We start from the raw sequence: 23964 nt of genomic DNA, 5'->3' as shown, positions 1-23964 counted from the left end.
GAACACAAACTCAGCATTCCTCCTGCCAAGCTCTTCTGACAGGCCCTTGGCCTCCGCGGCTCCTCGGGCCTGGGTGCCAAGAGTAAGCCTTGCCCGGAAATCTTGGTAACTGCCTGCTCCTGCTCGCTGTGCCCCGGACTCAAGGTCGGGGGGGGTGGGGGTGGGGAGGGCAATAAAACCGCAGGGGCTGCGGCTGAGTGTGCTTCTCCCTCGTGGGTCCCCCTGCCTTGACCCCCGTATAGGCAGAAATCTTCTCAATCGGCAGCCACACGGCTCCAGACTGCTCAGCCGGGAGACAGAAACCAGACTGCTCCGGAATCTCTTCCCTTCCCGAGCTTTTCTGCCAAGCGAGCCTGTCCAGTTTGTCCCCTACCCCAGCTCTTCACTAGCCTGGGCAAACGTTTAGCACACAGGATTAACTCTCCCCTTGCCTTGCCCTTGGCAGACCTGGCTAGTCGATCACAGAACTCTCTCCACATGGGCTCCGTGCCGCCACTACCAGTAGGTAGATCAGGGAGAAAACCTATCTGCCTCTTTACGAAAGTCAGGTCTAAATCATCAAAGAAGTAAATCTGTTTTGGAGGAAAAGGGCAAGTGCTTGCGCAGAAGTCCTGTGTCTAGGTTGAGACCAGGGAGACCAATTCCAAGGACGTATTTTCTGTTTGACCAAGTCAGGGGAGGCTTCAGGCACCTGTGGTACATGCCGTGACACAGTGGAAAAATCACTGACCTCGAGCTGAAGTCCTGCCCTGTTCTGGGCAGAACGACTCACTTCCTCATTCTGCACACGGGGCTACAGGCCAGGCTGCTGTAGCAATTACTGTAGACTGGGCGACGGAAACAACAATTGTTGATTTCTCGCAGCTCTGAGGGCCGGGAGGTCCAAGCTCAAGGTGTGGGCTGATTACGTGTCTGGTGAGGGCCCTTTCCCAGGCTGCAGCCCATCAGCTTCCACCTACTGCTTGTGATGTCACATGGTGGAAAGAAATCCTCAGTTTGTAAAAAATTTTTTAATATTTATTTGTTTTTGAGAGAGAGGGAGCCAGAGGATCTGAAGCAGGCTCTGCGCTGACAGCAGAGCCCCGTGCGGGGCTCAAACTCACAAACTGCGAGATTATGACGTGAGTAGAAGTCGGAAGTTGGACACTCAACCGACTGAGCCACTCAGGTGCCCCGAGAAATCCTCACTTCTTACGGGCGGGCCGTGGTGAGCTGTCCCCAACTATTCATCCCCCTCACCCACCGAAAGGCTCGGAGGCCACCGGCAGCACCCACTGCCACTCGTTCCCCGCTCTGCAGCTTGGAGCCCTCAGCTCCCTCCCCCATCACCCTCCTCTCTCACTGGCACCTTCAGCCTCACCTCCGCCGGCTCCTTCCCTTCAGCGTATTAATTTGCTAACGGTATTCCCAGTTAAAAACAACAACAGGGGCGCCGGGGAGGCAGAAGCGTCCGGCTTGGGCTCAGGTCATGATCTCGCGGTTCGTGGGTTTGAGTCTCTCATCGGGTTCTGTGCTGACAGTGCGGAACCTGCTTGGGACTCTCTGCCCTTCCCCTGTGCTCTCTTGCTCTCAAAATAAGTAAACATTAAAAAACAACAAACTAAGAGCTACACCCCCCCAAACCCTCCGCCCATCTCGCGTCTCCCTCCCGCGTTCTCGTTGGAAGAGAGTTTATACTGGCTGACCTCACTGCTACCTCCCAGCCTTTCTTCAACCCGCTGTGACTGGGGTCTCGTCCGGGTCAGCCTCCGCCCCGTCCGGTAAGGAAATAAAGAAGAGACCGCTGCCAAGATCAGCGATGGCTTCTGGATCGCTAAATCCAGAATTCTGGATTTTGGTGCCTAGGTATTCCTCCACGTTGTCGCTTCCCCGCCATGGGCCATTGCGTGGACATCTATGACAGCCCTCTGGGTCCTCTCTTCCTCGGGGGCCCTTAAGTGTTGGTGACCCCCACGGTCTCATCAGTGGTCCCTCCCCCACCCCATTCCACAGCACACCCTCTCCTGAGCAATCTTTCCAGACCCATCGTTTCTAGTACTGCCTTTACGCCCGAGAACGCTTAGTAGTAAGCAATATGTTAAAGAATATAATATAGTCGTGCGTGAACTGAGGAAGGAAGGCATTTGAGGGAGAAAGCAAAAATACCGGGTCCTTTCTATACTGTAACCGTGGGCAGGTTAGCACCCGGCCTGAGCTCTGATTTCTCGTCCACAGGACTTGGGACAAGAATAGTACCTACTTCACGGGGTTGCTATGAGGCTTACGTGGGTTAATCCTAGAGCACGTGCCCAGAGCATGTAGTTGTCACCACCACGACTGTCTCCGTGACTTGCAGGGGTAGACACGCGATGGAGACAAGACAAGTCGAGTGGGAAATGGTAGTTTGGATCCAGGTTTTGAAACACACAAGGGCGGTGGACTGGAGAGGTCTATTTGCCAGGGGCATTCCTAACCCGTGTCACGGGGCCGAGAGAGGAGCAGGTCGCTCTCCTTGGGGCCATCTGGGTGACCTTGTGAGCACCTGACGTGGGTTCAACGCATGGCTGGCCACGGTGTCCTACGTGAGCGTCCCAGGCATTCCTGGGATTGTCCGTCCTGAAGTGTGCGGGGTGCCGGTGGCTTGGGATGATAAACAGCTTAGAGTCAGGGAAGGAAAAGGTCACCTTCTGGGCTGTGTCGTGGGGGAGGGACGAGCACTAGCATTTAAGAAGTACCCTGAGCGTATCCTTAACACTGTTCCAGGGCCGGGTCCTGGACTGAACATGAATGTTTTTTGTCCATGATTACAGGCTCCAAAGCCGGGGACTAATTCAGCGGTGGCTGTGCCCAGTTCGCACAGGCTCCCGAGCGTCCACTGTTAACTTTGCAGGCGGGTTGTTAAACACAGCCATTATGAACTATTAGGTTCTGTAGGGGCCGCTGGCTGGCTCAGCTGGAGGAGTGGAGACCCTTGATCTCAGGGTCCTGAGTTCGAGCCCTATGTTGGGTGCAGAGATTTCTGAAATGAACTTAAACAAAATTAAGTTACAGGGCTGCCTGGGTGGCTCAGTTGGTTAAGTATCCAGCTTCAGCTCAGGTGATAATCTCATGGTTCAGGAGTTCTAGCCACATTGGGTGAGTTCGAGCCCTGATTCAGGCTACACGCTTTCAGAGTGGGATTCTCTCTCATTCCGTCTCTCTCTCTCTGTCCCAGATGAGATTCTCTCTCTCCCTCTCTCTCTGTGCCATGCTCACTCATGCCTTCTCTCTCTCAAAGAGAAAAAAAAAAAAGAAATTCATTAAAAAAAATCAAGTTATACAAATTTATAATTAAATAACTTCTAGGGGTGCTTAGGTGGCTCAGTCAGTTAAGTGTCCGACTTCAGCTCAGGTCATGATCTCGAAGTTCATGAGTTCGAGCCCCACCTGGGGCTCTGTGCTGACAGCTCAGAGCCTGGAGCCTGCTTCAGATTCTGTGTCTCCTCTCTCTGCCCTTCCCCTGCTCACGGTCTATTTCTCTGTCTCTCAAAAATAAATAAATATTTAAAAAAATTGCTGTGCTCACAGCACAGAGCCTACTTGGGATTTCTCTTTCCCTCTCCCAGCCCCTCCCCAGCTTGCACTCGCAATCTGTCTCTCTCTCTCTCTCTCTCAAAATAAATAAATAAATAAATAAATAAAATATAAACAATTTTAAAAAATAAATTATATTAAAGAACTCAAAGCTCATCACTTCTTACTTAATTTACGGTATGTCACTAGTATCCATTCCCTTGAGGCTATTCGCAGCTGGTGCATCTGTATGATAGAAATACTATCTAATATGAAACCCTGTATGACTCTGGTCAGTGACATCAGGCCAGTCTTTTGAAATCGGCCCTGGCTGAAGTGCTTACGTCAGGAAATCGGGGCGTGCACACACACCGTCCGTCCTCCTCCCCCGGCTGGTTCTTAATAACATTTACCGGCACCACCTCACCAGCCAAACCGGGGTCGGGAAGTCCATCTTCTCATCGGCCCTGAGAAACAAACGGTCCAGCCTTTGGGGTTCCTGCACTCCAGTTTTGGTGTCAGCCACGAGTCTCACCCAGCCCCCACCAGCCCTGCAAGCACCGGCAGCCACTCTGATAGGCCCTTCCCGCGTCCTCCCGTGGCGTGGTGGCGCACGCACTTCGCTCTGACAACCCATCACTGCAAGGTTGGTATTGAACTCTGACTCTACCCATTTTACAGAGGACAAAGTGAGCCACAGAGAAGTTAAGCAACTCTCTCCTGAGGCCGTCAGCCAAGAGAAAGTTGGAATCCTCTCCTAACCACTAGTTCTACAGATAAAAGAATAATCCGCTGATCCACTGATCCGATAAGGGAATGTGACTAAGAGGCTCAGTTACCATTCCCTCCCAGCTGCCAATGCGGGCTGTAGCTTCCAACTACCAGAGAGCATTCGTTCTGATGTAACTGTGCCATCCTTAGTCACAGCCAATGAAACAGCGGACTTACAGACTGTGGCCTATCCCGGGTCTTTAGGAGACTTTAATAAGTAAGACTGTTCTAGAGTTAATGATCCATTGTTTTGGCTGATGGCTTGCTTCTAAGTCAATCAATTATTAATTAGGAATTGAGATCTGAAGGCATACCCAGCTCAGTTCAAGATCTGGACCCCCCCCACCACCCGCCCTGAAAGCTAAAGCCGCAGCGTGTTTAAATAGCTTGTTGAAAATTACACAGTTTGGAAGAGATTAGGACAGGACATTCACCACGCTTGTCTGATTCCAGACCTGTGCCAGGGAGAGCATGTGACGAGTACTTGACAGCTATTGAAAAAAACCTCTTGGGGCGCCTGGGGGGCTCAGGTGGCCAAGCAGCCTTGATTTTAGCTCAGGTCATGACCTCATGGTTCCTGAGTTCCAGCCCCACATCAGGCAGTGTGCTGATGGCTCAGGGCCTGCTTGGGATTCTCTCCCCACTACACTCTCTCTCTCTCTGCCCCCCCCCCAACTCATGTTCTATCTCTCTTTCTCTTAAAAATAAATAAATAAACATTAAACACACACACACACACACACACACACACACACACACACACACAAAACAAACTTTTCTAGGGGTTCCTGAGTGGCTAGTCGGTATAGCTTCTGACTCTTGATTTTGGCCTAGGTCATGATCCCACGGTTGGTGGGATCTGTGCTGACGGTACCCAGCCTGCTTGGGATTCAATCTCTCCTTTCTCTCCCCCACTCCCCTCTCAAAATAAATAAATAAACTTAAAAACAATTCTCTTATAGAAGAATACTTAATGGCAGAGAAAAATGCCCATAAAGTATTAGTTTAAAAAATGGAGGTGAGGGGCACCTGGGGGGTTCAGTGGGTTGGGCATCTGACTTTGGCTCAGGTCATGATCTCACAGCTTGTGAGTCTGAGCCCCACGTTGGGCTCTGTGCTGACAGCTCAGAGCCTGGTGCCTGCTTCGGATTCTGTGTCTCCCTCTCTGCCCCTCCTCTGCTCACATTCTGTCTCTCCTTCAAAAATAAACATTAAAAAGAATAAAAATAAAAGAAAATTAAAATGGTGAACACATTACTATATTTTATCAATTTTGGAAACGTGTTGCTTTGCACGTCTTAACGTCTGAAAGAGGGTGCATCAAAAATCAATTCCGGGTGAATTATAGACATTAATGTGAAAGTTGAAACAATAAAACTTCTAGAAGATACTACAGCAGAGTATCTTCATAGTCTTGGGGTAGGAAAGATTAATGAAACAGGAAACCAAGCATACCCATAAAAGGCCAGTAAGTTGCACTAAACTAAAATTAAGGAATTTTTGTGCATCAAAACACATATTAAGAGAATAAAAAGGTAAGCCCCTGGGGCACGTGAGTGACCCACTCGGTTAAGCACCTGTCTCTTGATCTCCGCTCAGGTTTTGATCTCAGGGTCCAGAGTTGCCTTGAATTGGACTCCGCACTGGGCATGAAGCCTGTTGGGGGAAAAAAAGCCACTGAATGGGAGAAAACTTTTACAGTATATATATCCAAAAAGGGAACTCATACCAGAATATATATCAAACTGTATTTAAATAAATCACAAACAGGCAGAATCCAATGTGGGAAAAATAGGCACGAGACTTGAGGCAGGGGCACCTGGGTGGCTCAGTCGGTTGAGCCTCCGACTTCGGCTCAGGTCAGATCTCACATTCATGGGTTCGAGCCCTGCGTCGGGCTCTGTGCTGACAGCTAGCTCAGAGCCTGGAGCCTGCTTCTGGTTCTGTGTCTCCCTCCCTCTCTGACCCTCCCTCTCTCATGCTCTGTCTCTCTCTGTATCAAAAATAAATAAAACATTTAAAAAATTAAAAAAAAAGACTTGAGGCAGGCACTTCATAAAAGAGAATAATTAAACGAATATTAAGTACCTGAAAAGGAGCTCAGTCCCCTCAGTTTCCAGGGAAATGTGATTTACAACCACCATGAGAGGCGCTGGGGTGGCTCAGGCAGTTAAATGTCAACTCTCGATTCTGGCTCAAGTCATGATCTCATGGTTCGTGGGTTCGAGTCCTGCATGAGGCTCTGTGCTGACAATGTGGAGCCTGCTTGAGGTTCTCTCTCCCTCTCTCTGCCCCGCCCCTGCTCATGCTCTCTCTCTCTCTCTCTCTCAAAAATCAATAAATAAAAGTTAAAAAAAAAAACCTGCCATGATTACCACTATACACCCAGGAGAATGACCAAAATTGAAAAGAATGTCAGTGCTGAGTGTTAGTGAAAATGTGGGGAAACCGAAATGAAAGACTGACGCTCCCCCACGTCGCTGGTGTGAAATAAATTAACCAAATCCCTCAGAAAACCATTTGGCAGTGTTCGTGAAAGCTGAACACTTACATAGTGACTTATGAGCCAGTAATTCACTAAGTGTCATCCACTGGAATGTCATACACACAAGAGCAAAAGACAAGTGCTAGACACAAGCCTCATTAACAACAGCCCCAAACCAGAAAAAAACCGAATGTCCACCCAGGGTAGAATGGATCCATTAATGGTGGCAGATTCATAAAACAGTGTGAGATAGCAACAGAATAGATTACAACTACGTTATGCAGAAGCATGGATGAATCTCACAAATGCAGTGCTGGGAAGATACAACCGAGTACATGCTGTCTGATTCCATCAAAACAAAAATAGGCAAAACCCAGTCCATCTTAGTAGAATTTAGGATAGCAGTTACTTTGGGGGACGTTGGGGGAAAACAGTGCCGAGGAGGTTGCAGGAGTTTTTGGTGTGCTGGTGGTGTGAGGTTTCCTGAGCTGGGCAGTGACCTGTGGAACATTCCCTACATCGATAATTGCGTACTTTTCTGCATATGTATGTATACATACACTGGGCTACGGTATAACGTTAAAAAAAAAAAGGAGAGAGGATAGAGGCTAGAGTTGGACAGAGGATGTTAACTAACCACAGACCTTTGTTGAAAGACCCGTTCAGTGATGGAACACAAGACACTACCCTGAGCTAAGGAACAGGCAAAACGTGCTGATGAATCTATCTGAAAAGCATCAGGGAGCTCAGAAAACTCACTGGAACTAAAATACAATGAAATCAGAACAAGGACTATAGGAGAGGAAAAACTGGAGAGAAATCATAGAACTTTCTCATAACTCTAAGAACCAGAAAGAAAAATGATCAGTTTTAAACTTTTGTAGAGTCAAGTTAAGAATTTAGTTTCTAGGGGCACCTGGGTGGCTCAGTCGGTTAAGTGCCTGACTCTTGATTTTGGCTTGGGTCATGATCTCATGGTTTGTGAGTTTGAGCCCCGCATCGGGCTCTGCACTGACACTGTGGAGCCTGCTTGGGCTTCTCTTTCTCTGCCTCTGCCTTGCTCACTCTCTCTCTCTCAAAAATAAATAAATAAACTTAAAAAAAAGAATTTAATTTCTATTTTTTTTATTTTTTTAAATGTTTTATTTATTTTTGATACAGAGAGAGACAGAGCATGAGAGGGGAGAGGCAGAGAGAGAAGGAGACACAGAACCGGAAGCAGGCTCTGAGCTAGCTGTCAGCACAAAGCCCGACGCGGGGCTCGAACCCACGAATGTGAGATCTGACCTGAGCTCAAGTCAGAGGCTTAATCGATTGAGCCACCCAGGCGCCCCAAGAATTTAATTTCTAAATGAGTAGAACTAGAATGTATAATTTCTAGGGGTGCCTGGGTGGCTCAGTCGGTTAAGTGTCTGGCTTCAGCTCAGGTCATGATCTCACGGTTGGTGGGTTCGAGCCCCATATTGGGCTCTGTGCTGACAGCTCAGAGCCTGGAGCATGCTTCAGATTCTGTGTCTCCCTCTCTCTCTGACTCTCCCCTGCTTGCACTGTCTCTGTCTCTGACTCTCCCCTGCTTGCACTGTCTCTGTCTCTCAAAAATAAATAAAATCCATAAAAAAATTAAAAAAAAAAAAAAGAATGTGTAATTTCTAAACCAGTAAAGGGAGTGGGGGAGAATAAAGAAATCTTAATTGATCCAACAGAAAACTAAAAAGGATGTGGAAACAAAAGCAAAAGAAGGGCAGGCACAGTCTGTTGAGCATCCAACTCTTGATTTCAGGTCAGGTCATGATCTGAATGGATCATGGATCCTGCTTGGGATTCTCTCCCTTCTCTCTCTGTCCTTATCCCACTTGGGTGCGCGTTCTCACTCTCTCTCAAAATAAAGAAACAAACAAACAAACAAACAAACAAAAAAAGCAAAAGAAAAGCATGGCAAACAGAAAATGCAAAATAGAGTGAGAGAAATAAGTTAAAAAGCTTCAGTAATCTCTGTATATGTGATTAGTTTTTCTTTAATTTTTTTAAACATTTATTTATTTTTGAGAGACAGAGAGAGATCATGAGCAGGGGACGGGCAGAGAGAGAGGGACGCACAGAATCGGAAGCACGCCCCAGGCTCCAAGCTGTCGGCACAGAGCCTCAAACAGGGCTCGAACCCACGATGTGAGATCATGGCCTGGGCTGAAGTCAGACGCCCAGCCGCCTGAGCCACCCAGGCGCCCCTGTACAGTGATTCGTTTAAATGTATCTATTAAAGGCATGGGCTTTCAAAGTTATGTTACAAGAATAAAATTCAGCTACATGTGGGTACATGCAAAACCTGGTGGTGGAAAACACGAAAGTAAAAAGCATGAGAAAATATCTATCAGGCAAATATCATTGAAGGTAAAAATGTATAGCAATATTATATAACAGAATACAACATAACAATGTAACACAATGTAAATCTTAAAGCAAAAAGCCATACTAGGTATAAAGATTATTGTTACCTAATGACCAAAAGAATAATTCACAAGAAAAATATAACAACCTCGAACCTACACTTGACATTGTTTTAAAATATACACGTTACCATGGATAGAATTATAGAGAAGACAATATCCACAGCCATACTGGGAGACTTTAACGCCTCTCTCAGAAACAAAGAGAACTTAGAACAATTTGTAAGAATAGAAGTTTGAAGAACACAATGGCGAAGCTGCTCTCAAGGCCAGAGGCGGAACTCTGTACCTTACAATACGGGGCACATATTTTGTCTTCAAGAACAGGTGGAATTTACAAATGTGGCCACATATCGGACCACAAAGGAAGAGTCAGTAAGTGTCGAAGCAGACATAGCGTTCGACCTGGTGCAACAGCATATAAAACCACAACCAAGGTGCCCCTGGCTGGCTCAGTCGCTAGACCATGCCACTCTGGATCTTGGGGTTGTAAGCTGGAGTCCCATGTTGTGTGTAGAGACCACCGGAAAATAAAATCTGAAGGGGCGCCTGGGTGGCTCAGTTGGTTAAGTCTCCGACTCCAGCAAGGGTCATGATCTCACGGTTTGTGAGTTTGAGCCCCGCATTGGGCTCTGCGGGGACAGTGCGGAACCTGCTTGAGATTCTCTCTCTGCCTCTCCCCCATTGATCTTCCTCTCAAAATAAATAAATAAACTTTAAAAAATAGAACAGGGGCGCCTGAGTGGCTCAGTTGGTTAAGGGTCGGACTTTGGCTCAGGTCATAATCTCATGGTTGGTGGGTTCGAGCTCCATGTTGGGCTCTGTGCTGACAGCTCAGAGCCTGGAGCCTGCTTCCAATTCTGTGTCTCCCTCTCTCTCTGACCCTCCCTGCTCATGCTCTGTCTTACTCTACCTCTCAAAAAATAAATAAATGAAAAAAAATAGAATAAAATAAAATCTTAAATAAATACATAAATATCACAGTCAAAAAGAAAATTCTCAATATAGTTAGTCCTAACTAAAACAGGACACACGAGCATCAGCGGCGTCCTGATGGGATGCATTAGGAATGACACAATCTATGTAAAATTCCTGTTAAAGGTGTTTAACTTGAATCCAATGATAAGGAAATCAGACAAAAGAAACAATGTAACTGTTAGAATATTCCACCAAACAGCTGACATGGCTTTTTCAAAAATAACAGGGTCACAAACACCTCCCACCCATCCACCCATCTGTTGACTTGCTAGCGCTTTCCTCTAGCATAATTCCCAAACGTTTTGGTTTTAGGACCCCCGTACTCTCTTAGGAGTTGTCGAGGACCCCAAAAAGCTTTGTTTGTAGGAGTTATATAAAACTACACTTACTGAATTAAAAGTTAAAGTAGATTTTTTTTTTTACGTTTATGTATCCAGGGGTGCCTGGGTGGCTGAGTCGGTTGAGGGTATGACTCTCGATTTCAGCTCAGGTCACGATCTCAGGGTCGTGGGATTGGGCCCTTTGTTGGATGCGGCACACTGGGCGTGGGGCCTGCTTCAGGTTCTCTCTCTCTTCCTCTGCCCCTCGTCCCACTCATGCTCTCTCTCTCCCTCAAAAAATAAAATATAATAAAATAAAATAAAACAGTGTTTCCCTCCGGAGAAAACTTAGTGGGGAGAGTTGTTTGTTTACATTTTTGCCAGTCTCTTCCCAGTTGACTTGATGGAAATACCTGGAATTTGCATTGTGTGTTGTGCGTGTTGTTTTGGCTGAGGTATAGGAAGGAGATCTGGTCATGCAGATTTTTGTTTGGAAAAAAGAAAACGAAGGAGGATTAAAAAATATATTTTTTTAGTGTTTATTTTTAAGAGAGACAGAACACAAGCAGGGGAGGAGCAGAGAGAGAGGGAGACACAGAATCTGAAGCAGGTCCAGGCTCTGAGCTGTCAGCACAGAGCCCGACACGGGGCTCGAACCCACGAACACTGAGATCATGACCTCAGCCAAAGTCGGATGTTTAACCGACGGAGTCACCCAGGCACCCCATGAAGGAGGATTTCAATAGCTTTTTCAAATACTGCAGATAATATCCCCATTATAAAAGGCCATTTAATTTTTATTTTTTAGACTTACTTTATTTTAAAAAGTCATTTTATTTTTTTAAGTAAACTGTACCCAACATGGGGCTTGAACACGACCGTGAGATCAAGAGTCACATGCTCTTTGGACTGAGCCAGCCAGGCGCCCCAAACATTTAATTTTTTACTTTTAAAATGAATTGTATTTATCTTTAAATTTACATCCAAGTAAGAGCATATAGTGCAGTAATGATTTCAGGAGTCGATTCCAGTGACTTATCCCCCAACCGTTTAATTTTTAAAGATCCACAATTCTAAAAGCAGATGATGGAGTGGAAGAAAGTAATTTTTTACAAGTGTGATTGAATTAAAGCAATTCAGAGCTATTCTTTCCCACAGGAGTTAAGCAGGAGCTTGAGAAAATTAAGAGACGGGACAGCGTGCCCATGCACCCAGGGTCAGGGGAGACAGGGGGCTGGTCGAGGCCCCCCAGGTTCACCGCACCAGGAAGGAGACCAGACACAGGGGGCTTTTTTTTTTTTTTTTTTTTAATTAAGGCAGTTGCAGGTCGTTGATTTTGAAAAAGAAAGCGGCCAGGGGCACCAGTAGCTGAGGGTGCACCTCTATTTCGAGAGTTATTTCTCCTTGCCGCTCATACCATAAGATACATTTTTGGGAGAGAAAAAGAAAGTGTGCTATACCTAGTTAGTTATGTTACCTACTAGTACCCCTTTCTAGTTGGTTTTCCCACACCAAGCAATTCTCCGATCCTCAGCAGGACTGAATGTCCCACAATTTAACTCAATTCTGACATCACCTCCCTGGGGACAACATCAGATCCCATAGGGGAGAGGCTCATTCCCACGAGACTAATGCCAATTGCAGATCTGGGACACTTGCCCTTTGGACCAACCGGCTGTAAACTGGGGATTTCCATGACCTTCTCCTCGGGTCCCCTAATCCGCTGGAATAGCCCACAAAACTCGGGGAAATGTTGATTTTCATTTATCAATTTATTATAAGGCATATCTAAAGGATTCTGGTGGACAGTCAGATGAAGAGGTACACGAGAGTGAGGTCCAGAAGGTCCTGAGCAGAGGAGATTCTGTCCCAGTTTATGAATAATGAAGGACACTTCAGTCACTCGGGAAATTCCAAGGGGTTTAGGAGTTCTGTGCCAGGGACGGGGGGACAAAGCCCAAACACATTTCTGTACCACAACCTTCGTATAAGACGGGCAAGGCATTGAAGGATACATCCGCCTTAAAGTGGAAGATTCATGAACAGAACATCTAAGAGGTAACATTTCTGGAGATAAGACTTTCACTTGAGTTAAAGATGGATGTGTGCCACTTGAGTTAAAGTAAACCACTGATCTTGACTGAGACAAAATGATTGCAATTTTCCAAATTTCCACAGGTGCTTCTGTGTCAAAAATTAGCTTTATAGCTCCTTTCATTAAAACATATCCTGATCAAATAATTTTGCAGAGGAAACATAATCTCACTTCAAGGCTTCCCCATGAAAGCGGAGAGAAAATGATTGATTTTCTGCTCAGTTATCAGGTTTAGGATCTTTACAAGAAGCGTGCGAGTTCCCAGAAGCGCCGCTGGGCTGTCCCGTGCCCAAAATTTTATGTGCTGTCCTTGAGCGTGAAGAACAGTCAGCCGGCCGGTTGTATGCGGTCCATACCGGTCCTCCCACAGCCTTGTGACTGTCACACGCTTGTTTTCATCCAGTGTGAAGCAGTGAAGATTCCTGGAGTTCTAATGCCCTCATTTTCTCTGAAAGCCTGGGTCCGCGCAGCCTCTTCACTTCTTACATCAAAGCACGCGCTGACGGCCAAGGGCAGGTGAATCTTCTGCCCAAGCCCAGCTGCTTCTCACCACGTGCCTTCGCCTTTCCTTTGTTTCTTCCGGTTTATCTTCACATATGGTGAAGATAACGTGGAACCCAGAACAACATCAATGCGCCTTTCTTCCTCTGCTACATTCGCATCTGTTACATTCAAATACATTCATTTAAAAATAGTTTTTAAGTTTATTTATTTTGAGAGAGAGACAGAGAGAGAGCAAGGAGGGGAGGGCAGAGAGATGGGGAGAGAGACCATCCCAAGCAGGCTCTGCACTCTCAGAGCGGAGTCTGATGAGGGGCTGGTACTCACCAGCCGTGACATCATGACCGATGGTGAAACCAAGAGTCTGGAGGCTTATAAGGCTGAGCCACCTAGCTGTCCCCTAAACTCCTTCTTGAATAGAGTTTTTAATCATGCATAACACTTTAACATCACACTGGTCACCCGGAAAATACTGGATTGCTGAGTTATGCCAATCTTCTAAAAACTGACGCTTTTCTCTACACAGTATGAAAAAAATCACACTTGGATGTGCCACCAATCTCATTAGCAACATCATTAAGAACTGGGAAGCTCTCAAGTTCAGGGGGTATGTACAAGTTTTCCAAAATTTTAGTTTTCCGTGAAAGTTTAAATGTTGGGGCATCTCGGGGGCTAAGCTGGTTAAGCGCCCAATGTCAGCTCAGGTCATCTCGCTGTTTGTAGGTTTAAGCCCTGCACTGGGCTCTCATTCCCTCTCTCTCTCTGCCCCTTCCTCCCTTCAAAATGAAATAAATATTTTAAAAAATGGTGTTCTATGAAAAAAGCAACTCAAATAAGCCTAAGTGCTTTCCCAGAAGACAACCCGTCTGATCTGAGCCTCCATCAGGGTCCCTTTCTGCACACTTCCCACTTATATTATCTAGGCTATTTGCAAAAAGTATACCCATGAGTTACGATGTAATATAGTGATTACTTTTTGCTGCTTTATTAAGAATACCTTCATACTTTTTCTTAAAACCCAAAGAATGACGTGGTGAGCAATCAAATCACTGCTACAGTGGTTTGGTGCTTCTGTGTCGTGACTGCTGGTAGAGTGCCAGCAGTTTTCCCCACGTGGGCAAACTTTAACACTGCGAAGGTGACTTCCGGGATAGCCCCGCCCCTCCCCCTTCAGGGTCTGAGGATCACACTTTGAGAACCAAACCGTTGTTCTAGGCAGGACCATCCTGTTCTCATCTCCACCTGACTTTATATTAAGTTCTTATCTTTCTCTGTGCTCCTGGCTACCAGGAACAGCGCAGCCCCACCCCCCACGCCCCCCTCCCCTTCCAGCGGAGGGCCGTGGCCAGCCACCCAGCACAGGGATTGCCTGAGGGCCCCTCTCCCTTCTTTCCCCACCTCATTTCCTCTTCCCCTCCCCCAGCCCCGTTAACCCTTCACTCCCCTCAACCCCTCCCGATGGTGGAAAGGAAGCCAGAGGAAAAGCCTCAACGTGAAGGACGTGGCCAGAGTGAGTTGCGCTAGGACTTGGGACACTGTTCAGCACCCACGTTACCGTGGCATTTGCTTTTAAAAATTAAAAAAGTATTTATCTTGTTTGTTCTTTTTCTGGTTATAAATGTAACAGATGCTTATTACATAATATTCAAACCATATGGAATTATATACAGAAGTTGAGTCTCCCCTAACCCCCTCCCCCATGCTCTCTCTTGGTTTAGGAACCTTCAGTTTTTCACATATATGTGTTTTTCATATATATGTATGTATATGACAATGGGATATTTCTCTGCAACTTTCTATTTTCACTTAGTGTATTACAATACATTTTTCTGGATCAGCAAATAAAAGATGTACTTCATTTTTTTTTAAAGTTTATTTTACTTATTTTTTGGGGGTGCAGAGAGAGAGGGAGAGAATCCCAAGCAGGCTCTGTGCTCCGCGAGGTGCCCTATGCAGGGTTCGAGCCCACGTGAGATCATGACCCAAGCCAAAATCAAGCGTTGGACGCTTAACCGACTGAGTCATGGAGGTGCCGCACGAGACCATAAACAGTGCTGCAGTGAAAACCTTGCTCTTTCGTCTCTGAGTATCCTTCAGTATTTCTATGGTATCCGGTCACTCTAAGTGGACTTTCTGGATGAAAGGGTACGTGCGTTTTATAAAAGGATGCGTGCTACCCAACTGCTCTCCAAAGAGATGACACTAGCTAAGCTAACACTCCCTTCAATCACATCCACTGTATAGTGAAAAGACCTCTTTATACATCCATCCCCCTGACACCCCCAGTGACCTGAGGCCCCCCAGGAATGGAATGTGCCCTCTCTTCTATCCCTGGGTCATAAGCGTCATGTCACAGGGGCTCATTCATATAAGTGAATGGACAATATTAACACCACTGTTAAAAAAGAGACAGCAGGAGTGCCTGGGTGGCTCCGTTGTTTGAGTGTCCAACTCGATTTTGGCTCAGGTCATGATCCCGGGGTCCTGGGATGGAGCCACGCGTGGGGTTCCATGCTGAGGGTGGAGCCTGCTTAAGATTCTCTCTCTCTCTCTCTCTCTCTCCATCTCCTCCACTTGTGCTCTCTCTCTCAAAAAAAAAAGAAAGAAAGAAAGAAAAGGGGCACCTGGGTGGCTCAGTCAGTTGAGTGTCTGACTTCGGCTCAGGTCATGATCTCACAGTTTGTGGGTTCAAGCCCCACGTCGGGCTCTGTGCTGACAGCTCGGAGCCTGGAGGCTGCGTCTGATTCTGTGTGTCCCTCTCTCTCTGCCCCTCCCTTGCTCATGATCTGTCTTTTTCTGTCTCTCAAAAATAAATAAATGTTTTTAAGAAATTTAAGAAAAGGAAAAAGAAAGAAAAAGAAAAACAACATTAGGTCCCAAAATACCAAAAATGGAGTTACTTGTGCTAAGTCTGGTGTCAGCAACCCAAGACTTAATACCTAACCTAATGGCAGTTTCAGCCTCTCCCAGGGACGTGACCTTTAACCAGTCAATTACCTGGTCTACCTTTAGCCAGGAGAATTACCTGTTCAGCACTGGTAAGGTAATCGCCTGATAGACCCCTTGTGTTCTCTGTAGGAAGGTGACCTTGTCTGGAAACAATCCATTCTTTGCTAGAAACTTCCTTTTTCTGCCCCCTTCTGCCTATAAAAGCCATTTTCTTTATTTACTTTAAAAAATCTTTAACTCTGAGCTGTCAGCACAGAGCCTGACACGGGGCTCAAACTCATGAACCATGAGTTCGTGATCGGAGCCGAAGTTGGACACTTAACTGACTGAGCCACCCTGGCATCCCTATAAAAGCCATTATATTAAACTATACTATACCATACTATACCATACCATATTTTAGAGAATGTGGGGGGAGGGGGAGGGAGAGAGGGAGAGAGAGAGAGAGAGAGAGAGAGAGAGAGAGAGCGAGCGAGCGCGGGCCTGACACTGGGCTCAATCCCACGACGCTGGGATCATGACTTGAGCTGAAACTGAGCTGGATGTCCAAAGGACTGAGCCACCCAGGTGCTCCAAAAGCCTTTCATTTTGTACAGGTCTTTGGAGCTCCTTTCTACCTGCTAGACAGGAAGCTACCCAGTTCATGAAATGCTGAATAAAGCCAAAACAATCTTTAAATTTTACTCAGTTGAATTTCAAGACTGCCAAGGGGTTTCTTTCCTGTGCGCCAGGTACCATTCTAAACATTTAATCTGTACAAGTTTCCTTAATCCTCAGAACTACTAGGAGAGGGGACTGTTAGTATCTCCATTTGCAGATGAAGAACCCAGGCCCGGTGGCTGAGCGGCTCGCCCAGGCAGGAGCCAGACAGAACAAATGACTTCTGCGAACAGGCAAAAACCTTTACCCTCCAGGAACCTGCTGCCAAGACGGTAATGATGCCTCTGGTTCATTTCTTTTTTTTTCCCATATAGTTTATTGTCAGGTTGGTTTCCATATAACACCCAGTGCTCCTCCCCACAAGTGCCCTCCTCCATGACCATCCCCCTCCTCCCCTATCCCCCTCCCCCTTCACCCCTCAGTTCATTTTCAGCATTCAAGAGTCTCTCATGATTTGCCTCCCTCCCTCTCACTGACTCTTTTTCCCCCTGCCCCTCCCCATGGCCTCTGGTTCTTTTCTAATGCTTTTATGATAATTTCACCTTGCTCCAGGTTTTGGATCTCCAGTTTTCTTAAGGATTCGCTGAAGCAACCCGAGACAATATTTCATAAAGTTAAATAGTATTCTGGGGCACCTGGCGGGGCTCGACTGCTGAAGCATCTGACTCCTGACTTCAGCTCAGGTCATGATCTCACTATTTGTGAGTTTGAGACCCACGTGGGGCTCTGTGCTGATGGTGCGGAGCCTGCTCCGGATTCTCTCTCTCTCTTCTCTCTGCCCTGCACTTCTCAAAATAAATAAATAAACTAACTTAAAAAAAATTAAATAGTATTCTAAAATCTTCCAAATTTGTGTCTGGACTTTGCTTGCTACTGTCCACAGATTTATTTTACAAAGTTAAAATCAAAGTAGTATAGTGTGCTCTTTTATTGGGGGGGGGTCTACCTTGCATGATGACTTAGGTGTAAATGAATGCTGTGTACTTACCCCCCCCCCCCCCCGTAGCCCCCAGAGCAGGCTTGAAAAGGTGGGCTTGGCCACCTGGGAGTGCAAAGAGTCCACCTGATGGGAGGAAGGGGCAGTGCACAGAGTCAGGGGCTGTTTGGGGGAATGGCTCCATTTAGGGTTGTTGGGGAGAGGAACCAGTAGAAGAGAAAGACAAAAAAAAAAAAGAAAGAAAGAAAAGAAAAAGAAGAAGTAGAGAAAGACGGTGAGGGACGAGAAGGCCAGGAAATGTTATAGGATATTCAGACTCGAGTGTATGGGGTGGGGGAGGGCTCTGCAGGACCTGGCCGGGGAGTAAAGCTCTTGGGCTGTGCTTCAGGGTGGCGGTGGTGGGAGCAGTGGTTAGGTGACTGGAGAGGTGACAGAACAGGCTGCTGGCAGGGAAATCAGTTTAGAAATGACCATAAATAGCTCTGCTATCAACCCCCCCTCCCCCATACACACACCCGGCCTTCTCTTCTTTTCTGATTTCTAATAATAGCATTCCTATTCTTCCAGGGATGGAAGTCTGAGTCACTCTGACTCCTCTCCCTGCCCAAGTCCAGCCAGCTGCCATTCCTGCCGATTCGGTCTCTACACCGTCTGGGTCCTGCCTGGACGTTGTGTCAGGCCAGCGCCTGGTTCAGGGACTCCAGCCTCCCTTGCCCCGTCCTGACCCTCTGCTCCCCAGCACCCTCTTGCTGCTACTGTCAGGCTTTATGCCCTGCCTGCAAACACACCAGGAAACTCAGGCCCTGGGGTGTCCACCTGGGTGAAGCCTTATGTAAACCAGACCACCTCTCCCAGCCTGCCTGTCCAGCCTACTCCCAGGTCTTAAATGCCCTTAAGGGCCAGCTTGATGGATGCTCCCGCCCTAAGCACACCAGGCACTCCCTCATCAGAAGTCATCTGGTCTTTGACAGATGCCTCACTGTTCTCTAAGCTCCTCTTGGGACACTTTCCTCTTGTGCCTGGTTTGTGGTGATTGCACAGATGTGTGTCTGGCTCCCAAAGGGACTGAGTGATGAGCACTTTTGTGCCCCCACAGGGAACCTGCATATGACCTAGTCTTAATAACTAATGCGGTTTGATTAAAAATACGGAAAGGTATGGGGTGCCTGGGGGGCTCAGTCAGTTGAACACGTGACTCCTGGTTTCAGCTCAGGTCACGATCTTGGGATTGAGCCCCGAGTTGGGCTCCGTGCTAAGCATGGAGCCAGCTTGGGATTCTCTCTTTCTTCCTCTGCCCACTCCCTCTCTAAAATAAAATTAAAAACATTAAACAAAAATATGGAAGGGTGGGAATTTCCAATTCTGCTGACCCTAAACTGGAGGATCTGAGCATTTTTCCTTTAAACACTATCTTTCTATGAAGTGGATTTCAGGGCCAGTAGTTATGACCACCAAGAATGCCAAACAAGTGTAATTAACCGGGACTCTGTTTTCTCCTTCTCTCTCCTACCCGGGTATATGGGTAGGAACTAGAGCTCGGCTACTTCCTGGTTCTGTGACTTTGAGTCAGTGTTCCCAACCTCTCTGAGCCAATGAGGTTGACACCGGCTGCCTCACCAAACAGGCTTTGTGTGGGGAAGGCTGGCATGGAGCTGCGGCTCTGGGAGGCAGGGAGTGAGAAGCAGTTTAATCAGAAGACTTTGCCTCAACTGCCCTAGGCTAGTGTTGTGTAAACAAAGAACACTTGTGCCCCAACCCTGATCCTTCTGCAGATGAGGGCTGGACTCTGGAACATACTGAGGCTTCCGTGTTGCCCCTCACTAGGGCCTCTGACACCCTGATCTACCGTGTAGAGGAACCGCTGAGCCCCTCAGGATGGGCAGCAATTTCTTCCTGACCTTTTCACAAGTGGTAGTGTGGGTCGTTGCCATACATCACTGAGTCTCAGTGTTCGGGCCAGAAGGATCCTCAGGGGGTCCATTCTCCCAGTTCACAGGTATGGACACTGAGGCCCAGGCGCCTGATACTACAGGATGGCATCAATCCAAGTACCAGAGAGGCTTCCAAGGTCTTTGATTGTGTTTTGACCAAGAGAACTGGGAACAGAGTGAAAGGGATCGGGAGTCATTCTGGGACACGCTGGCCTAAGATCAGGCCTCTGACTGAGATCTGACTTTGAGGGGGTCCAAAAGCCACCTCCCCTCGGATCCAGTCTGCTGGATCTCAGAGCCAAAGCGGTAGCTCTGCCCGGCTGGGACAGGGAGAAGCCGCCTTGAAGTCAGTAATTCAAGGTCGCTTTCCTGGCCCGGCCCCATCTGGCAATGTTAACTGTTGAGGCAATGCAGGGGAGAGCTGGGGACACAGGACAGAACGAGGTTGCTAGTGTTTGGAGAGAGTTGGTGTGACCTGGACGGGGGTGGGGGGGGTGGCTGGGGTCACACTTCTCTAAATAAAACCCGCCCCAGCTGGTGTCTCCTTTCAAGAACATGGGTGAGGCGACTTTAGCCCTGGATACCAGAACCAATCCGTATGGTCTTGTGCATGAAAACAGGCAAAACATGGAACTGTCTGCCAGGGTGGCTGGCGGGCGCGCTCATTCAGTCCAGGCGGCACAAGAACTATCTGGATCGTGATAGGCATCTACCACAACCGTTGAGCACAGGGTGTGCCCGGAACCTTTTACTTACGTGATTGCACCTACGTCTCCTGGGGGCCCCGACGTCTGTTAAAACTGCCGTTTCGGAAGGGGCAAAAGTGGACTCTGGCCCTGCCGTACGACTTCGAGGATCAGCAGCTTGACCTTCTGGGGAGGCAGAGGAGAGAGTTCAGCTCTTGCCTCCGGACAAGTCTACGCAACCCGTGGAGGGGACAGGAGTCTCTCAGAGCGAACCTGAGGAGGGCCGACGTGCCGCGCTCTCAGCTCAAGGACTCGCAACCCGCGCTCGGTTAAGGCGGCGTTTCAGCCCAGCAAACGCCAAGCGCGCGGGAGTTTGCTCACTTTGGGGGCGTTTGGAGCTGATTCGTCAGCAGTTGACGCTCTGGTTTACATAGGGCATCGTGGAGAGAGTGGTTCGGCCTCGCTACCGGCTGCCCTAATCCCCCAGCTCCGGTCCCCGCTCGCCCGTCGGGGCGCGTTCCCCCGGCCTCTCCCCCGGGGGCTCGCGGGGCTGCGCTCGGCGCCAATGGCCTCGCGGGCGGCGCGGGGGGCGTGGTCGAGCCTGCGCGGGAGCCTCCGGAGGGGTCGGGATCGGCCCCGGTCCCGGCCCCGCCTCCTCCCCGGCGCGGGCCAATCGGGTGGCGGTCCCCGGCAGCCCCGCCCCGCCCCTGCCCGCGCCGTGCTGGCTGGCCGGACTTGGCAGCCCGCCGCCAGGCAGCGGGGAGCAGCGCCGGCGGCTCGGGTCTCGCCTGCCACGGTCGGTTAGCTCGCCTGCTCGGCGGGATGGCTGGCTACCTGCGGGTCGTGCGCTCGCTCTGCAGAGCCTCCGGCTCCGGGCCGGCCTGGGCGCCGGCGACACCCACAGGCCCCAACTTGCAGGAGCAGCCGCGGCGCCACTGTGAGTGCCCCAAGGAGGGTCCGGGCGGGGCGCGCGCCCGGCACCGCGACGTGGCGGCCTCTGGGGCAGGGACCGGGGAGCGCGACTCGGGGCGATCGCGGGCCGGGTACGGCGGGGTTGGCACACAGAGAGCCGGGGGGAGGGGCGGGGACGTCCCGGGAGCAGAGGTGGGGACTTGAAGGACGGTGGCAACTGGTGGCCCGGGCGCTTCGGGTCCTGCGGCCCCGCGCGGGCCTGGGTTCTGGGCTGCTCCGAGCCCCCAGCGATTCCTGTAGGGGGTGCTGGGGGTGTCCTGGGCCCGGAGGATGTCCTGCCCACCCTGCGCCCCGGGAGGGGGACGGGCCAGAGAGTAGAGAGCTGGAGCGCTAGGCCCGGTCTCCCCGCGAGAGGGAGGGTCTCGGCGCGGTCCCGGCTCAGACAAAGGCGGGGAGATGGCCTTCACTTCCCTTTCCTTTTCAGCCGGGCGCGCTGTAATCCCTCCTCGCTGTCAGGCCCGCGTCAGCTATTTTTAGAGCCTTTTACGCGACAGCTGGAGCAGCGTGCGTTTTATTTTCCCTTTTGTTTGGACCCTTCACACACACACACCTCACCCCCCCCCCCCCCCCCCCCCCCCCCCCCCCCCCCCCCCCCCCCCGTCACACTTAAGTGTCCATCCTGGGGACTCTGGCCCTGACCTGCCTTTTCTCGCCAGCCAGCCGGCTCCTGCGCTGCTCGCTGAGCCCCACTCACCCGCCTTGGAGACGGGGTGATTGGGCAGCCGCACCAAAATGTCACTTTCCCGACTCGTTCCTCCCTGCTTTCTGTGGTGCTCTTAGCACCCTGCTTAGGAGAGAAGACAGTGGTCGGGTCATAATAAGCAGGATTTAATCTGAACCCCGTTACCATCGCAGGCTGCGCCCTGTGGCGTGTGGCCTGCACTGTGGCTTTCCATTTCCAGCTACTACAAAAGGCAGGGAGAATGTAGGTCCCTTGGCCCCGGCTCTTGCCTGTTGCCCCGGAAACCCCTTTCCTGACCTGGCCTGAAGCCCCTTGGAGTGAGCCAGGACAGTGAGGAAGAGGGAGGGGGGCCCAGGCATTGGGGCAGGTAATGTTTAACCCATGTGGGAGCAGCTGACCAGAACTGGGGAGGAGTAGGGGGGAGAGCTCAGGCCTCAGCCGCTGCCTCCCTTACCAAGGAGAAAGAGGGCATTTATGCTTTTGTACTTCTGGGATTTGTCTCGAAGGGCTCAGCCCTGCAACTCCAAGGTTCCCAGTGCCCTCAGGCCCCAAATCACCTTGAGCAAAATCTCGGGAGAGTAAAGAAATCTTCTCCCATTTTGATGGTAAAAAAAAAAGAAGAAGAAAGTTCTTTTAGTTGCAGGTCCTTCCAGAAGTTCCCAAGCTGGTTGGGTTATTAATGGGGAGAATACTTAGTGTTTGAGTTGGACATGACACTTACAACTGTGGCCTCTGTGAGCTTGGCCCCTGGCAGCACCACCGGAGAGAGAATAATATTTGGCATTCCCCTTGATGACAAGAAAAAAATATGGTTTTTTTGGCTAAGAGCCTCTGGTGTCTTTGCCTCTTGGTGATGCCACGGCTCTAGTTTTACAATTGCGGGGCCTCCAGCGACGGCTGGTGGAGGTTCTGATGAGCTGGGCCTCGTGGGGGGGAGGCTGGGCTCTGCCCAGGCCCTCCCCGGGAGAAAGACTTGTCTGGCCTTCCTTAGCGCCACTCCTCGCCGGGCCGCTTCTAACTTTTCTCACGCTGCCTCTTACCTTGTCAGATCTCGGTGACTTGGCCGCACTCTCAGATTCCAGGGCGATTATTTAATGATTGTTGAAAGTTCTGGAGACCCACCTGCGGAGTTATTATGAGTCCCTCCCTGAGGGTTGTTTCGATTACATCAGATAAGACCCAGATAAGACCGGGGCTGCCCCATCAAAGGTGTTTGGGAGGGGGTCATGTTTAGGCCTGGTAGGTTTGGAAGAGAAGTCTCTGGAAAGTCTGGGGCCTGCCCCCAAATCCTCCAATCGAGGAGGGAGCCTCCTGAACTGGGTTCCATCCTGGGCGGGAAACGGCCTTCTGGTTATTGGAAGCCAGGCTCTGGGTATTGGAAACACTTGTGTAAACACATGTTTACAATGCCAGCGGAGGGGCCCCTGGGTGGCTCAGTCGGTTGAGTGTACAACTTCAGCTCGGGTCCTGATCTCATGGTTCTTTTGAGTTCGAGCCCCCGCGTGGGCTCAGTGCTGACAGCTCGGAGCCTGGAGCCTGCTTCGGATTCTGTGTCTCACGTCTCTCAGCCCCTCCCCCTCTCATGCTCTGTCTCTCTGTCTCTCTCTCAAAAATAAACATTAAAAAAACAGTATAAATTTTGAGCTTCTCAGGGCAAGTTGCCATTGCCTGGCAGAGACGCCCCCCACGCTGTGTACGTCAGTGCTGGTCTGGTGCAGTCTGACAGTAAGAACTCCGCGGCCTCCGTGTGGCAAGAGCCAGGGAGGAGGAGAGAGCACATTTCATCCCAACCGGAGATGAGGGCAGGGCAGCCCTTCCTATAGACCAAGTAGACTGTGAACTTGACCTTCATCTGGGACTTCACCAACTATCGTGCTGCTGCTGTGTGCCCGGCACATGCACAGTGCTGGGGGATGGAGCCTGGAGTGAGAGGCAAAGATTTCTGCCCATGTAGAGCCTAAATCCTAAGGTGGAGATTGTCAGTGAGACAAGCTAGAAGTTAGCCAGGAAGGTGTGCTGGAA

At 49.4% G+C, this 23964-nt stretch overlaps 1 protein-coding gene and 1 long non-coding RNA gene across 5 annotated transcripts in view; one reads left to right on the top strand and one right to left on the bottom strand.

Moving 5' to 3' along the window:
• Window positions 1–20865, bottom strand: part of LOC115301439 — a 36290-nt gene extending 15425 nt beyond the window's left edge. For 2 of the 4 annotated variants that reach the window (XR_003913115.1, XR_003913114.1), the window contains exons 1-3: window positions 20562–20865; window positions 20359–20474; window positions 5880–5958 (exon numbers count right to left, since the gene is read on the bottom strand). This is a non-coding gene — a long non-coding RNA (uncharacterized LOC115301439). Of the gene's footprint in view, window positions 1–5457; window positions 5499–5879; window positions 5959–12282; window positions 13287–20358; window positions 20475–20561 lie in introns of those variants that run through there. The other 2 variants (XR_003913116.1, XR_003913117.1) reach the window with 2 other exon arrangements.
• Window positions 20866–21020: 155 nt separating this feature from the next.
• IDH2 (isocitrate dehydrogenase (NADP(+)) 2) overlaps window positions 21021–23964 on the top strand; it is a 16852-nt gene continuing 13908 nt past the window's right edge. Inside the window, exon 1 of the mRNA XM_029951304.1 lies at window positions 21021–21225. Coding sequence (XP_029807164.1) covers window positions 21111–21225 — 115 coding nt within the window. The 5' untranslated portion in view covers window positions 21021–21110. The remainder of the gene's footprint in view (window positions 21226–23964) is intronic.

Source organism: Suricata suricatta, chromosome 9, assembly GCF_006229205.1.
Source record: "Suricata suricatta isolate VVHF042 chromosome 9, meerkat_22Aug2017_6uvM2_HiC, whole genome shotgun sequence".
Classification (NCBI taxonomy): domain Eukaryota; kingdom Metazoa; phylum Chordata; class Mammalia; order Carnivora; family Herpestidae; genus Suricata; species Suricata suricatta.
The sequence above is the reverse complement of the archived record's forward strand: the minus strand, read 5'-3'. Positions and strand labels throughout refer to the sequence as shown.